Consider the following 14609-nt stretch of genomic DNA (forward strand, 5'->3'; position numbering starts at 1 on the left):
GTGAGTTCCAGGACAGCCAGAGCCACAGAAAAACCTTGTCTTGGAAAACCAATAAACCTTTAAATATAAGTTAAGTAAGTGTGGGAAGTGGTGGGGTCCAGGAGGGGAGAGGATGTAGGAGGCTCAGGACCTTCTTGCTTGACAAACTGAACGCTGGGCAGGTGGAGGCAGGAGGATCAGGTATTCAAGGTCATCCTAGCCTGAGTTGTAGAGCTCATGGGAGGCCAGCCTATCTAACATTACTTCATCCTGCTCCCCAGATCAAACATGCTGTAGCCATAGGAGCCAGCCAGGTCATGGCCACCCAAGAAATCAATTTCCCAGGAAAAAAGGCAGTGGGGGTGTTCGGGCGTGGCTTCCAGGACCACGCAGACGTAGGGCCCCACACATCCTTCTGTCTGAGCTGAGCAGCGGGCGCTCAGACTGGTCTTTCCCATGCTGGGAACAGAGGCTCTGGCACATACAAAAGCCCAGGTCATGACAGCCATCCACTCAGGTGTTTGCTGTCCTGTGGTTTTGAGACAGGACAACATGCCATAGCCCAGATGAGTCTGGAACTCGGAGCACCCTCCTGCCTCAACTGTCTGACGTCTGGATCACAGGTGTGTGCCACCACAGCTGGCTTGCTCCAGCAGAATCCTCAGCTTACAGTGTAAATGCATCTACCTGTGGAATTTTCCTACACTATTTGTCTGGCAACCATCACTCCAACCGAAGGCCATATATATTCACTAAAAGAATTTTTTTTCAAAAATATGTTACATCCATGGGTTCATGGAACACACAGATATGGAACTGGATACTGACATCAACTGATTATGTCACACACCATTGAACACACACATGTGAACACCCACAGCAATTTTATTTGTTGTTCACAAAAGCTGGAAACAATCTAGTGATCCACCCACTGCGAATGGATGGCACATTGTGGTATGTCCTTATAATGGAATACTACTTGGCAACAAAAAAGACTGAAATATTGATATACACAAAAGCAGGGGGTGACAGCTAGACAGCAGCCAGACTACCTTGTCAAAAAATAAAAACGGGTGTCTAGGTGACTAGTTCAGTGATCGAGTGGTTGCTTAGCAGGTACGAAGCCCAGGTGTAAAGGGTGGAGAGGGCAGGAGGTGGTGCTTATGGGACCTCCTGGAAACTGTAACAAGTTAGCAGAGGTTAGGTGGCTGATCCCAAGAAGAAACATGTTCTCTGACATTCTGCAAACCTTCAGTACAAACTCAAGGAATCTTGTGAGGGCTCTGAGAATCTGTCCCTTGGCACTTCCCGGAAGCTCTAGCAATCCTTGGGGCTCGGTGTCCTGTAGACACATTTCTCCCTTTGCCTTTCTTTCCCCAGTGTCTATGTCCCCTTCCACTGTTTAAAAACATAAACTTTGTGTTGGTGGGCCTGGAACTCTGGGCCTACTGTGTCCTGGGCAAGCCCTTTACTGCGGAGCCCCCCTGCCAGCGCAGATTACCTATACTTGTTTTGGGACAGGGTTTTCCGTAGCCTAGGCTGGCCTCAGATACACTATGTAGCTGGGGAGAACCTTGAACTCCTGACCCTCCTCCCTCTACCTCCCCGGTGCTGGGGTGATAGCCTTCGGTTTCTCTGCCTGTGAAATGGGAAAACCCCACAGCCTGGAGAAGCTGGGCATTCTCAGCCGCCAACCACAGCTCTACAGGGTACCGAAGGTTTCAGAAGTTTTTCTTTGTGGCTGGAGAACCAACCCTCTTGGTTTGTGTGTGAATGGGACACAGGGACTACCGGGGTGGGGCCTGTGTCAGCCAAGCTTCTGAACAGGCTCTGGAATGGTCACTCAGAGAGGAGGCTGCTGGCCCTTGGCCTCCAATTGGCCCTTTGGGGCCCTGCCCTCAGAGGTTGGTCTCAAGAGCTTGCGCTGGGAACAGTGGGTGGGCCTCGTCCCCTGGCGGGAGGCCAAGGGGCTTCTTGGTCGCAGCAGGAATGTCTTCCGGACCCTGGGAGAAAGCGGAGGACATCACACACCCGTCCCAGATGGGGTCCCTGAGGACTAGATCAGCTACGTGCAAGGTGGCCCAGGCCCCTCCATCAGCATCAGTTGCTGCCCAGGCTAGCCTTGTAGCTGAGGCTAGGCTCATTCTCCTGATCCACCTTCCAGGTACTCTACCAAGCCCCAGCCCCAGTTCTGTTCTATGTTTTTGATACTGGGCCTCTCTCTGTATCCCATAGTAGCCTCAAACTTGCAGTGATCCTCCTGCCTCAGTGCTGGGATCACCACTGTGACCACACCCACGTTCATTTTATTTTTATGTCAAGGGTGTGGGTGTTTTGCTAGCAAGTCCTTGTGCACGCCTGATGCCCTGACACCCAGGCACTAGAGTGACAGGCGATTGTGGGCATCCTGTGGTGCCTGAATGGACCTCGGTGGGCCCGCTGTGTCACTTACGGTTACTTGAAACAGGCTTCCATGGGTCCAGGCAAGCCTCAGGCCTGCTATAAGCTCAGGTGGCCTTGAACTCCTAGCCTGGCATTGCACATTCCTGTTTTTGGTATCACCTGCTGGAAAGCCTCTTCTTTCTTCGTGTCGCTTTCTTGACCTGAGGTGACTGCCTTTCCCACTTTCAGGTCACAGGCTCTGCAGTCCCTAGCCTCGGCTCCAGCCTAGCTCTCCCTCTCCCCACTTCTTATGTAATTCTGAGTTAAGTAATATTATCTTAAGAATATTCTTCCTAAGTGTCTCTTTTGAGGGGAAACCAGTTTCCCCAGCCACAGGCAGGAAATAATTGTTTAAAAAAACAGATATGATAAAAATAGACAGTGCTCATGTGTGCTGGCCCCTGGGAAAGGGATAGCTTTAACCACAGAGTGGAATCTGCCCAGCCCCTGAGGCCACACCCACCAGGTCCCCATGCCTTGGCCCCAGTGGCCAATACTGGATCTGACCTTCATTAAACTGTCCTCCAGGGTGACGGTGTCAGTGTCTTCCTTCGGGGCCACAGATGCTGTCTGCCGAGCGAGGTCCCACCACAGCAGTCCAGGGCCCAGGGAGCTGCGCTTGGTGGGGCCTAAGAGGCAGGGAGGGTGGGGACTTAGGGTGGGTCTTTGCCAGCCCTTATGCCAGCCATGGCTGCCCACTCAGTCTGATTGAGTTGCTTTACCCACTGTGTAAGGGGTCAAGTTGGTTTTAGTGTTAGGTTATTTTTCTCTTTTGAGACAGTCTCCAGCTACATCTCATTTGCTCTGGTACTCATGGCAATCCTCCTGCCTCTGCCTCCTGAGTGTTGGCATAAGAGGTGGGTGCCATTGGCTCAGCTGGCTAGGAGTGTCCACCATTCCAACCACTTACTGTTTCAACACTAGTGTCTCAAAGTTCAGCAAAAGCCTGAGGGCATCAAGTCACTAAATCAGAGGAGGAAGGTGGCTGCCGCTTTGGGTTGGTCATCAAAGGGCTAGGGCTCAGTGGAAGGTGTGTTCTGTGCATCCCCAGAACAAAAAAAAGCAGGTATGGTGGAGCAAGCGCTTAGGAGCAGGTGGGAGAGGAGGCTGCTAAGTTCAAGGTCTGCCTCAGCTACATGAGGAGTGGGAGGCCAGCCTGGGCTAAATCAGAGCCTGTCTCAAAAGGAAATGCGCGACTAAGAGAAGAAAGCACGTGGGGTGGGGGTGCACACATGTCATCGAAGCACTCAGAAAGCCTAGGCAGGAAGATTGTCACGAGTCAGAGGGCCAGCCTGTAACACAGAGTGAGACCCTATCTCAAACCCAAGCACAAAAGATTTTTGGCAACACAAACAGGCACCTCCCCAAGCTGAGATTTGTTTCAGGACCGCGGACAGCGCCCCGCATTCCCTCGCTGTAGTGAGGGCTCTCTGGAAGGAACCTGCCTCAGTTCCCGCATCTGCAAAATAGAACTGGCCTTGCGGTTCCTCGAGGATGCCTCGAGGATGACGCAAATGTGCCAGCTCTCAGCCCGAGAAGAGCCTCTTCTAGCTCTCCCTTTGGGGAGCCGGAGGTGGAGGCAGGAGGATGAAAGGCTGGGCCCAAGGGAGGCTGCTGCACTTACCGGTTAGGTAGCTGATGATAACGCCACAAAGCACAGTGGTCAGCGTGCCCAGAGCCCCGTAATAGAGATAGGATATGGCATAGAAGGTGTCGGCAAGGGTAGGGCGGCCTGCGTGCATCCCAGAGCTGGGGTGGGAGAGGAGGGTGTGACATTCTTCCCCCGTCTGTCCAGCAGCCCACCGGGCCCTGCTTCAGCCATCCGTCAGATACGGTGACCTGGCAGTAGCCAGGTCTCACCGATTTCTGCTACAGCCTACCACCCTTCATGGCTGCCCATTGATCTTGCAATTAAATGAAACTGAATACTTAGAAAGAAATCTTGTCACAACCTCCACGGCTGTCCATGAGGAAGTAAGCTCCTAGGAGCACAGAAATGTCAACAGGACCTGACCAAGCCTCAGAAGGTTTCAGATGGGCACGGAGCTTGCTTTAGCATTTTCTATTCTTTCTCTGTATTTTCCTAGAAGTAACCCAGGACCTCTCCCATGCTAGGAAAGTATTCAACCACTGAGCTACATGCCAGCTCAGGCCTGTTTTTGAGACAAGGTTGTCACAGACTCCTGCGTGCTGGGAGAGAAGCCTGCACACACACTCGGCCTTGTGCATGAAGGTTCACTGAAATTCTGTTCACCACAGCCCAACCCAGACACCACCCACATATCCATCAACTGAGGAGCAGTTACCACACATGGAAATGGTATATCCATTCAAAGGAATATTACTCAGCCATGAACGAGAAGGAAGCAAAGGCATGTGCTCCAATCACAGACAATCACTGATGAACTTTCAAAACAAGGTGAGACACAAAAGCCCACATAGTCTAGTTTTGGCTCACAGGGGAGCCCAGTACAGCACAGGCAAACCAACAGGCTTAAAACATGGTCCTCAACGAAAAAGAAAGAAAGAAAAGAAAAAACAAAGAATGAAAGGGCACACTGGGATCCAGGACCTCTTTGGCTACATACAGAGTTTTGGGGCCAGCCTGGGCTACATGAGTCTATCTCAAAGTACTAGAATACAAAAAATAAAAGCAAAAGTAAGTCAGTTCCTCTGCCTTTGGCCTCTGCCCTTCTGCTAGGTGCCACTCACTTCCCTGTGGCCTCTGAACTGGAATGTGGCTGGATGGCCTTTGCGCAGATGGGATTTTTGTCCCCAGCAATGCTCCCCTTCCCCCTGCTGGCCTCGCTCCCAGTCCCTTCCAGATAACAACCTGACATCACACCCTGGACCCCGACACCTGGTTGCTCACCTGGGGCCCCCGCTGGAGGCATTGGTGGCTCCGGATGGGCCAAGGAGGAGGGAGGCGTTGGTGCACCCGGCGGCCGAGGTAGGCAGCACCCCCATGGTCTGCTCTCCAGGTGGGTACATTGTGGCCCCCACGGCCACCCACAGGGATATAGCCAAGCCTGCTGCCAGCCCAGAGAGGACGCCCTGGGGGCAGAATCACCATGAGGGAAGGGGTTCCTTTACCAAGCTTCCTACAGACCACGCCCACCGCCTTCCCCACTCACAGGCGTGTTACAGGCTGGGAGCAGCATCCCCAGCGTGAAGGCTCCTAGCAGAGGCCCACTGATGACGCCCATCACGGTGAAGGAGCCCTGCCAGGCAGGTGGAGAAGGGCTAGGCTTAGCCACCACCTCTCAGGACTCAGTTTACTCTATGGAATCCCACTGCAGGTCAGAGACTGCTCTGCCCAGTTTCCTCAGTCCTGTTTCTCACCCGAGGCTGATAGACAGTGATGGTCTCATATGTGCCTTAGACCTCTTTATGTAGGTAGGGCTTGCTTTGAAGCCCTCTTCTGCCTGTCTCAGTGCCAAGCCTCCCCTCCCCCCAGTGTTCCCAGTGGACTGAGCATCTCCCTGAGGTTCAGCTGGTGTTGGGGGTACAAGGCGGGCGGAGTTGGGGGTTCTCACCTGGAGGACACCGCCTCCCAGCAGCGAGGACAGAGCAGCCACAGAGAGGCAGGCTGAGCCGTAGATGAATGCTGTGGTGGAGGGGTGGCACAGTCAGTGTGGGATACCATCATGGCCCCGAACACCAGCCCCCCAAACTCACATAGCCCTTTAGAGATGTAAACCAGCTTCCGAGGTGCCAGGCCAGGCATCCTTGGCTTGACGAGGTCTTCCACGGTGACGGCTGCCATGGCGTTGATACTGGTGGATGCAGTGCTGTGGGAGGAAAGCAGAAGCACCTCAGGACACAGGACATATCAGACAGCTGGGCAGCCCCTCTGCCTGGGGCCATCTCCCATAAACGATGGATGGACCCAGAACATGACATGCTCCCAGGGGATGATGGCCAGTCAGGAAGGGCAGAGCTCCTGAGGGCCAAGCCACAGCTGCGGGGTGAACGGGGCACCCACCTGAGGGTTCCACTGTAGGCACAGGCCAGAAAGAGCCCGGGGACTCCCGGCAGGTCCTCAAAGATGTCCAACACGAGCAGCGGCATGTACTGCAGGACAAGGACAGTGGTTTCTGGTTTTGGTTTTGGTGTATTGGGTGGGCCAGCCTTGGCTACATAGTCAGTCACAGGTCAGCTTGAGCTACATGAGACTTTGTCTCAACAACCCCTTACTCCTGTTAGTGACTGTTAGTTGAGATGTTCATCTTGCCTGCTCACACATTCACTATGGCCCCCACAAATCACCTCCCTGCCTCCCCCACCCTGTCCTCAAGATGTCTTCCAAAGCTACTCATTCTAGGAGAAATGATTTTCCAGCCCCACCCAGTGGAGGGGAAAGGGAGAGAGTTTGATGTGAGTGAACTCGCCTGGTCTGGGGCTGAGATGCGGCCTGTGAGGAGGGGGTCGCACTGTTTGTAGTACACGAACATGACAACGCCACAGCAAGCCGCGCTGGCCACAATCAGGAAGAGACCCAGCTGGTTGACAAGCAGGGCCCTAGGGGATACGGTGGCCTTAGGAGCGGGGAGGAAGGGGGCAGCCTGTCCCACGAGACTCCGCGTGGGCCCCTCACCTGCATACTCACAACTTGGCCTTCCTCTCCGTGCGGCAGGCCACATAGCGCTGGACCTGGGCTTGGTTCACACCGTACATGGAGAGCCACACCAGTGTGCCACCCACCACAAAAGTCCAGAAGGTGTAGCGGCTCCGAGGGTCGGGGTCAAAGCTGGGGAGGGAGTGAGGCAGCTGCCAACCTCGTGAGGGTGTCATGTCACCCTCCCCAGATCACCCATGCCTGTTCTAGGTCCTAAGCGGACATCTGCGGAGAGTTTTGAAGTGTAAGTAGGAGTTTCTATGTTGAGTTTTGCTCCCCTCTGACACCTGTGCATGGGGGTGGGGTACTCAGAAGCTATCATTCCATCATCATAGTACTGGGAGGCTGAGGGACAGTTGTGGGGCTAGCCTGGCCTGCAGAGTGAGGCCCCATCTCTCACTCCATCATGTTGATCCGGGAGTGGTTCTGAGCGAGCCTGAGCACGTTCCAGGGGCCCCCCATGAGCATGGTGCCTCGGGCCAGGATCACCCAGAAGCCAAGGAGCATCACCACGACCTGGAACACGTCTGTCCAGACCACGGCCTTCATACCGCCCTGTGTGGGAGAGGCAGCACAGTCACAGGCCTGCCTGGGGCGAGCAGCGCGGGAGAGGCAGAGACGCCCGCTCACTCTGCGATGCTTCCTGTGTCACAGGGAGCCACAGTCCCCTTCCTGAGCTTCCCCATCTGTAAAATAAGGTTAGTGTACTGTCCCACTGTTGGCTGGAGGATTAAGCAAGATGACGGGTGAAAAGGATATAATGGCCCCAACATAACAGCAAATATTTCAATACCTGTTGTTAGCAGTGTCCGTGTGTGTGTGTGTGTGTGTGTGTGTGTGTGTGTGTGTGTGTGTTTAGGACTATGTAGCCCAGGATGGCCTAGAACCTTCCAGCCTCCAGCCTAGGCCTCCCCAGGGCCGCTGTGAGTGGAGCCTGGTGGCTATGCCTGTTTTCACAAACTGTGATTTCTCCCTGCCTTTTCCTGCCATTCACAGAGAGCTGAGCCTCCAGCTCCAGGAGCAGCAACCAGAACATGCCAGCCCCCCAGGTGGCACAGCCAATCTTGGAACCCGGAGAAGAGCAGGCCAGAGTCTTAGCCGGCTCCAGCTGAAACCAGTTAACTGCTGGGCAGGAGCCAGGAAAGGCAGCGGCTCAGATCACGGGAAGGCAAAGCCCAGGAGGGATGCCGGATCCAGCCGCACCTGAACTAGTGCGCCTGTCAGTCCTTCCTTATGTGGGAGAGGCCGTGGGGGCCAGATGGGCAGGGCTAGCTCGGGATTTAGGCAGCTGGATGGTGCTTCCTGCCTGGGCTCTCCACGTGTCAGCGGCCACTCACTCACCACGGTCGTGTACACGGTGCAGATGATCCCCGTGGACAGGAGTGAGGCCCAGATGTCTAACCCGGTCACTGCAAAACACACCTTCTGTTAGGCCTCTCTTATCCTGCCTGCTCACGTGGGGTCCAGCCTGGGCTACTAGGCTCCCAACCCTCTCCCGCCAGCCAGTCAGACCTTGGTTGAGGATGAGCGCCGGAGCGTAGATCACGATGCCAGTGTACAGCATCTAAGGGTAGGGAGGGCCCGTGAGAGCAGGGGGCGGGGCCAGCAGGAAGAGGGCGGGTTCAGGCAGGGAAGCAGGGAAGCCAGGTTACAAGAGGGCGATTCTTAGGTGGGATAGTGGTGGAGCTGGGCAGAAGGGTGCCCTAGGCAGAAGGGTGGACCCATGGGCGAGAGCTCACGCTGGGCAGGGGCGGGGCCAGACAGGATAGGGGCGTGGCGTGAGGGCAGGAGGGGCGGGCTGTGACCGGGGCTGGCGAGGGCGTGGCGGGGCGGCCCCCGGCTCACCGTGGCCACCAGGTACTGCAGCGTCCCGCAGAGCCGCACCGCTCGGCTGAAGCGCAGCTCTAGGTACTGCAGAGGGAGCCAAGGGCTGGAGGTCAAGCGGCCGCTCGGCCCCTCTCATTGTTCCTACTCTCTCCTGGGCGCCCAGCTCTGCGCGACACAGAGTGGCGGGCTCTCTGAGTAGGACAAGCCGACTTGCAACTCGCAGCAATCCTCCGGCCAGCGCTTCGCTAGTGCTGAGCTGTCAGACCTGGGCCTTCAAATTGTCACCACCCTTGTTGGGCGATAGCAAGATGCCCAGTTGCGCCTTAAGATTTGAAACTGGGGTCTCTCCAGTGGGTCCAGCTTGCCTGGAGTGCACGACAATCCTCCTGCCTCAGCCTCGCTAGCGCTGAGGTTGCCACCCCGTTTTCACTACAGCTGTTGGACGGTTGGGAAACCCTGGGGGCCCTGCGCCTCGCTGCAGGCGTTTGAGCCGGACAGGCGCGGGTGGGCAGCCAGTCCCGGGCGCGCGGGGCCGGGTCTCGGCGGAGGCCACCGCCCCGAGGCTGCTCCGAGCGGTGGGACCCGGACTCGCTCTTCCTCCTTCCTGGCCCCGCCCGGTGCCCGCGGCATCTTCCCGGAACCGTCCCGCGGGCCCGGGCCCCTACCTGGTAGGTGCTGGTGAGGCCCAGGCGGTAGAAGATCGGCAGGAAGAGAAAGGCGGTGAGCAGCGAGTTGAGCAGCTGGCCCGCGCACATCCACAGGAACTTGAGGCCGTAGCGCGACGCCTCGGCGGGGACCCCGAGCACTTGCACGGCCGACATGAAGCTGGCGGCCAGCGACAGCCCCACGGGCACGGCCGCCAGCCGCCGGCCACCGGTGAAGAAGTCCTCGGCGCTGCGCTGGCCGCCGCGAGCCAGGCCGACCCACAGCCCGATGCCCGTGGACACCAGCAGCATGGTCGCGAACACGCCGTAGTCCCAGGCGCCGAAGGTGGCCCGCGCCCTGGCCGCGCGCTCCATGGGACGGCGCTGGCACGGGATGCGGGACGTGGGGAGCAGCGTGGAGGGTCCCCTCGCTCTGCGCGCCGCGGATTTATTGGGCTCCGGGGTGAAGGCGGCTCCGCCCCCGCCGGGAGGAGGGCGCGACCCGCACCCTTTCCGTCCTGGCAAGCGGGGCTGCGGGGCGCGGGCGGCCTCTCGCTCCGGACGCTCGCTCCCACACCCAGCCCTCGTGTAGGGTGGTGGACGCACGGGGAGGGCGAGGCTGCGCTCCCACGGCTTCGGTGCGGAGCGACCCTCCGTTAGTGGGGTCCGCCTCTCTCCAGGGTAGGGTCGGGAACTGCCAGCTTCGCCCTCTGGCTAACCTGGTGGGGGTCACTCGGGTCCTTCTAGCTTCTCCCTTCTGTGTAGGACTCAGTTTCCCCACCTGTACAATGGGAGTCCGGCCGTGCTGTGTGCGTGCGTGTTCGAGGCTGAACCTCATGCAGCCCAGGCTGGCATGGAGTCCTGACCTTGCCTGGGCCGCGAAACACGAGCATGCACACCTGGCCTCGCTCTCCTGCTTTCTCTTTCCTTCCTTCCCACAGGCCGGTCTGGAAGCTGTGGCAATCCTCCTGCTTCAGCTTCCCTAGTGATGGGATGACAAGTGTGGACCACCCGGCCTGCAAGCTCATTCGCTCGTTTTTTGGGCGCCTATTTCTCCCTTCAGGACAGAAGCTTGCTAGCAGTGGCTTTCAAGAGGCCCAGGACTGACGCGGGCCCGGAGCGATGCAAGCTGTCACCGTGGGACCCTTCCCTGTTGAACTGGCCGGCTGGTGTGTCTGGGGTCGATTCCCTCACTACATGTTTTGGGTGGCCTGAGGCGAGAGCCCTCTGCTGGTGTCACGGGGAATCCGAGGCAAAGCGCACATCAAAGGGCCGCTGAAGGCGTTCCCCAAACCTTGGTGACTGTCTCGCGGGCACTGAAGACTTTGACCCCATGGCTTTCAGGTTTTTGAAATGCTTCAGAATGGGTAGAGCTAAGGCGAGATGGAAAGGGCATGAGGCAGTTCATTTCGGAGGCGACCTGGAGTAGGGAAGGAAGGGGGAACAGGAGAGGGGAAGCCTCCCAGGACTGCTGGCTCTGCAGGCAGGCCCAGCGGGGAGCAGCACTGCCGTGTGCCCAGTGCTCTGGCATCAGGCCCTTCTGGCTGCTTGTGTGCTCAGGGAAAGCGCTTATGCTCCCTGCCTCACCCCAAAACTTGGAGACAGGGTTTATCTGTATAACAGACTCCTGGCAGTTCTGGAACTCACTCTGTAGACCAGGTTAGCCTCAAACTCAAAGCTCTGCCTGCTTCTGCCTCCGGAGTTGCTAAGATGAAAGGTGTGTGCAAAAAGCCTGCCAAAAGGTTGTCAGAGGTTCTGGAGGCAGGGTCAGGTGAACATTCATTAGGTCTGGCCAAGGCAAGCCGCCTAAGACGAACTTAGGTGAGGGGTTAGCTGCACATGAATGCAGGAGCCAGCAGAGGCCAGGGGCACTGGATGGCCCAGGGCAGTCACACGGATATGGGCCTAATACAAGTAGGGGGCCTTCTTCAGGAGTGCACAGCAGCAGCTCTAGCCGCTGCACTGCATGCCTCTTACATTGCTCATTTCTGCTAGGCAGGGCCAGTCATCAGTAGTGGGGCAAAGGCAAAAGGCTGCAGCTAAAGCCTTTCATCTTTCGTTGCTGGAGAGATGGCTCAGTGACCCAAGTACAGTGCCTGTGGGCCAGACTCCCCCCCCCCCCCCCCGGCTTCAGTTGTCATTAGCCTTTCTTCAGGAGACAACAGTCTTGGGGTCACTCGGCTGCCAGCAGGTAGCCCAGACACTGGTGTGGCTGGCACTAATAGACCCCTTCAAAACCCAGCACCTAGGTGGTCAAGGGTCACATCCAACCCAAAGGAACCCTGTGCTCCATCCAGCTAGTCTTAACACCAGCACCCTCCTTGGGAAAGAGTGACTCTGGTCCCCATCCCCCCATTCACCCCCCCCCCCCCCCGCTGTGGCCGGGCTGGCCTCACTCCATCTCAGCAGAGGCTTAGGGCTCAACCAGGTCCCAGGGTGTGATTATGCCTGGAATTCTCAGGCCTGAGCCAGCACCCTGGAGACGGCAGAAACAGACCCACCATGTCAAAGTCAGACACAAGGCTCAACACACAGAATCTGCAGCAGGGAGGGAGGACCTGGGGCGCACAGCAATACAAAGAGGCAGCCACCTGGGACCTCCTCAGGGACAGAATCAAACAAGCAAGGGAGGACTCAAGACTTTTATTGCTCGGGTCTCTGGGTCTAGAAGAAGGTGTTGGGCCTCTTGGTGGTGAAGCGCGGCCTGTGCTGGCGCCGCAGCACGCGGTGGGGCAGCGGGAACTTTATCTTGGAGTCCTGTGTGGAGAAGGGACAGATGACTAGGGATCACCCAGGCGCAACCACCCCCCGCAGCCCTGCGTCAGACCCACTTGGGGCCACTCACGTGGAACTGCTTGACAGCCGGCCGGCGACACTTGCCCGCTGCGATCTCTTCCACCTTCATGATCTGGATGGAGTGAGCGCGGGCGCGGTGCCGGGCACCCATGTCACGGTCTGTGGAAAGAGAAGGAAATCAGCCCTATCCTCCTGAGGGTCCTCACAATTGTAGAACCTCCTGATTCACTTTGGGGGGCACTGCACAGCCCCCCAAAGGCGACGAAGCCTCTTTGCTGTGCGCACCACTGCTTAAACGGCCACTACAGGCAGTGGCAGCTCTTGGGTTGGGTGCCAGGCTGGCAGGGGGCCGGAGACTCACAGCACTGGGTGACGGCACCGGCGGTGGTCAGGTCCCGGTACTCCCGGTACATGTTGTGTGTGCCGCTGCGGGAGTCGTATCGCAGCCAAATGCCGAAGTTCTTCACCCGCAGCGGGGACTTCTCAAACACCTGTGGGTAATAGGGGTGGCTGTGAGGCATGCTGCCCTGGCTCTGACGGTGCCCAAAGACTGTCCCCCTGTGGAGGCCCAGGACACACCTGCCCGCAGTACACAATTTCCCCGGATGATTTCTTCATCTTCTTCAGCTGCGACACAAAGTACCAGAACCGGGACTTGGCCACCACATGGTTGGGCGCAAAGATGCGCATTCGGTACAGGGGTGGCGTGTGGCACTTCGGCGTGGGCAGGCAGCGCCCCACCACTTTATACTCCCGAAGCTGAAAGACATGTCACCGGTGGAGGCTGCTGGGTTATGGAGACAGACGCGGCCTGGTACCCATTACTCACTCCACAGGCAGGGTGCCCAAGCTGCCCCTCGGGCACCCTGCTTTTCCTGGATACATAGTGTGCCCAGTTCCTAAGCTGGACTCCACCCTGTTTCACCTTCCAAGAGTCCAGTGGCAGCCACTTCAGAATAATCCTGCCGTGCTGTGGAGCTGCCTCAGTTTCCCCAGCTCCAGCGTCTAGCTCACACGCAGGTGGATGGGCACTCTGTCATCCCTGAAAACTCTAAGCTAGCAGTGGTTGCGCAGGCCTTGAATCCCAGAGCAGGAGAACCTTGAATTGAAGCTAGCCTGTTCCGCAGTTCCAGGGCAGACAGCACCACACAGAGATGTCTGGGGGGGAGGGGGGGTGGAGTCGGATGCCTTTCCACCAGGAGCTGGGATGGCCCCTCTCCTGTACGACTCACAAGCAGACAGAAAGGCCACTGTCTGGAGAGCAATCCTGCTGTGTGAGACCCCACACCTTAGTTTACAATTTGCTTTTTGTTCTTCCCAAGTATGAGGCAGCCCATCATGTCTTTCAATTTGGAACTAGATAAAGATGGCTCACGTGACAGGCCTGCCTCTACCTCACCACTGCGACATCAAGTATGGGGAAGCAGGCTCGCTGAACTCAAGAGCTGGGCGCAGGAGCATAAACGCGCGCTTGTCAAACGTTCTAACCACAAAGGAACAGCTCGGCCTACCCGAGTGCCGCAGACTAGCTTTACATTTGAAGATGGGCTCTCATCCTCCTCAACTCTCCAGACCTGCTGCGAAACTCAGCAGCCATAGCCTGTATTTCTTCAACACTACTAGAACTCGCGATAAGCATCCTGCGTCAGCTTGCTAGGGCGCCTAGCACAGCGAGTGCCACTGTAACACCAATGCTCTCCGCTTCTCGGACGAGAGGCTCTTGGAGGTCCCTCTCTCAACTACTAGCCGGCCGGGGTGCCCCGATCTACCCGGCTCCGCCCGCGTCTGCTCAGCACGAGGCGGCCGCCATGTTGGCGGCGAGGAGGCCGTGCGCGCGGAGAGCCGCCCGCGACCGAGGAGCGCGGCCCGGGGCCGCCCCCAGCGCCATCCCGAGTCACACGGGCACCCCGCGTGGCCACGCCGCCACGCGTGACCCCAGCAGCACCGCTGGGGTCCTTACCGTGCCCGACGCCTTCATGGCAGTCCGTCCAACTCCGCCGCCACTCACAAAAGGAAGTGCTGCTTTTCGCGCAGGCTCTCACCATACAGTCGGTGGCGGAAGTCCCGCCCTCCAGGCGCCGAGCGCTCATTGGACGCAGAGCCTAGCGCTCTGAGAGCTTAGGTTCTTTATTGGCTACAGATCGGTGCGATCGGCCCCGCCTCTTCCCGGGGTGACTACAAGTCCCAGGAGGGGGTGGGACACGCTTTTGCGCATTTCTCCGCGTCGGGTCCCAGCGTCTGCGCACTCGGAGTGTAGCGTAACGGCGGCTTCCAGTGCGGCTCCACCGTTCTTTCCTTTGTCT

At 57.7% G+C, this 14609-nt stretch overlaps 2 protein-coding genes and 1 non-coding gene across 3 annotated transcripts; all 3 read right to left on the reverse strand.

Annotated features, from left to right (window-relative positions):
* Positions 1-857: 857 nt before the first annotated feature.
* Positions 858-9936, reverse strand: Slc5a5 (solute carrier family 5 member 5). Its single transcript, XM_021638137.2, has 15 exons — positions 9532-9936; positions 8885-8950; positions 8552-8603; positions 8381-8448; positions 7440-7594; positions 7031-7171; positions 6813-6942; positions 6407-6495; positions 6100-6212; positions 5958-6028; positions 5556-5642; positions 5294-5475; positions 4046-4170; positions 2929-3050; positions 858-1982 (listed from the first exon to the last, which is right to left on the reverse strand). Exons 1-15 carry the CDS (start codon positions 9883-9885, stop codon positions 1878-1880), a joined length of 1860 nt encoding a protein of 619 aa, XP_021493812.1. The 5' UTR covers positions 9886-9936; the 3' UTR covers positions 858-1877.
* Positions 9937-12137: 2201 nt separating this feature from the next.
* On the reverse strand, positions 12138-14371 carry Rpl18a (ribosomal protein L18a). Its single transcript, XM_021637991.2, has 5 exons — positions 14267-14371; positions 12886-13065; positions 12668-12797; positions 12356-12465; positions 12138-12267 (listed from the first exon to the last, which is right to left on the reverse strand). Exons 1-5 carry the CDS (start codon positions 14282-14284, stop codon positions 12175-12177), a joined length of 531 nt encoding a protein of 176 aa, XP_021493666.1. The 5' UTR covers positions 14285-14371; the 3' UTR covers positions 12138-12174.
* LOC132653832 (small nucleolar RNA SNORA68) lies at positions 12513-12643 on the reverse strand. Its single transcript, XR_009591674.1, has one exon. It is a non-coding gene; the product is annotated as a small nucleolar RNA SNORA68 (small nucleolar RNA).
* Positions 14372-14609: the final 238 nt, after the last annotated feature.

Source organism: Meriones unguiculatus, chromosome 4 (assembly GCF_030254825.1).
Source record: "Meriones unguiculatus strain TT.TT164.6M chromosome 4, Bangor_MerUng_6.1, whole genome shotgun sequence".
NCBI classification, from domain to species: domain Eukaryota; kingdom Metazoa; phylum Chordata; class Mammalia; order Rodentia; family Muridae; genus Meriones; species Meriones unguiculatus.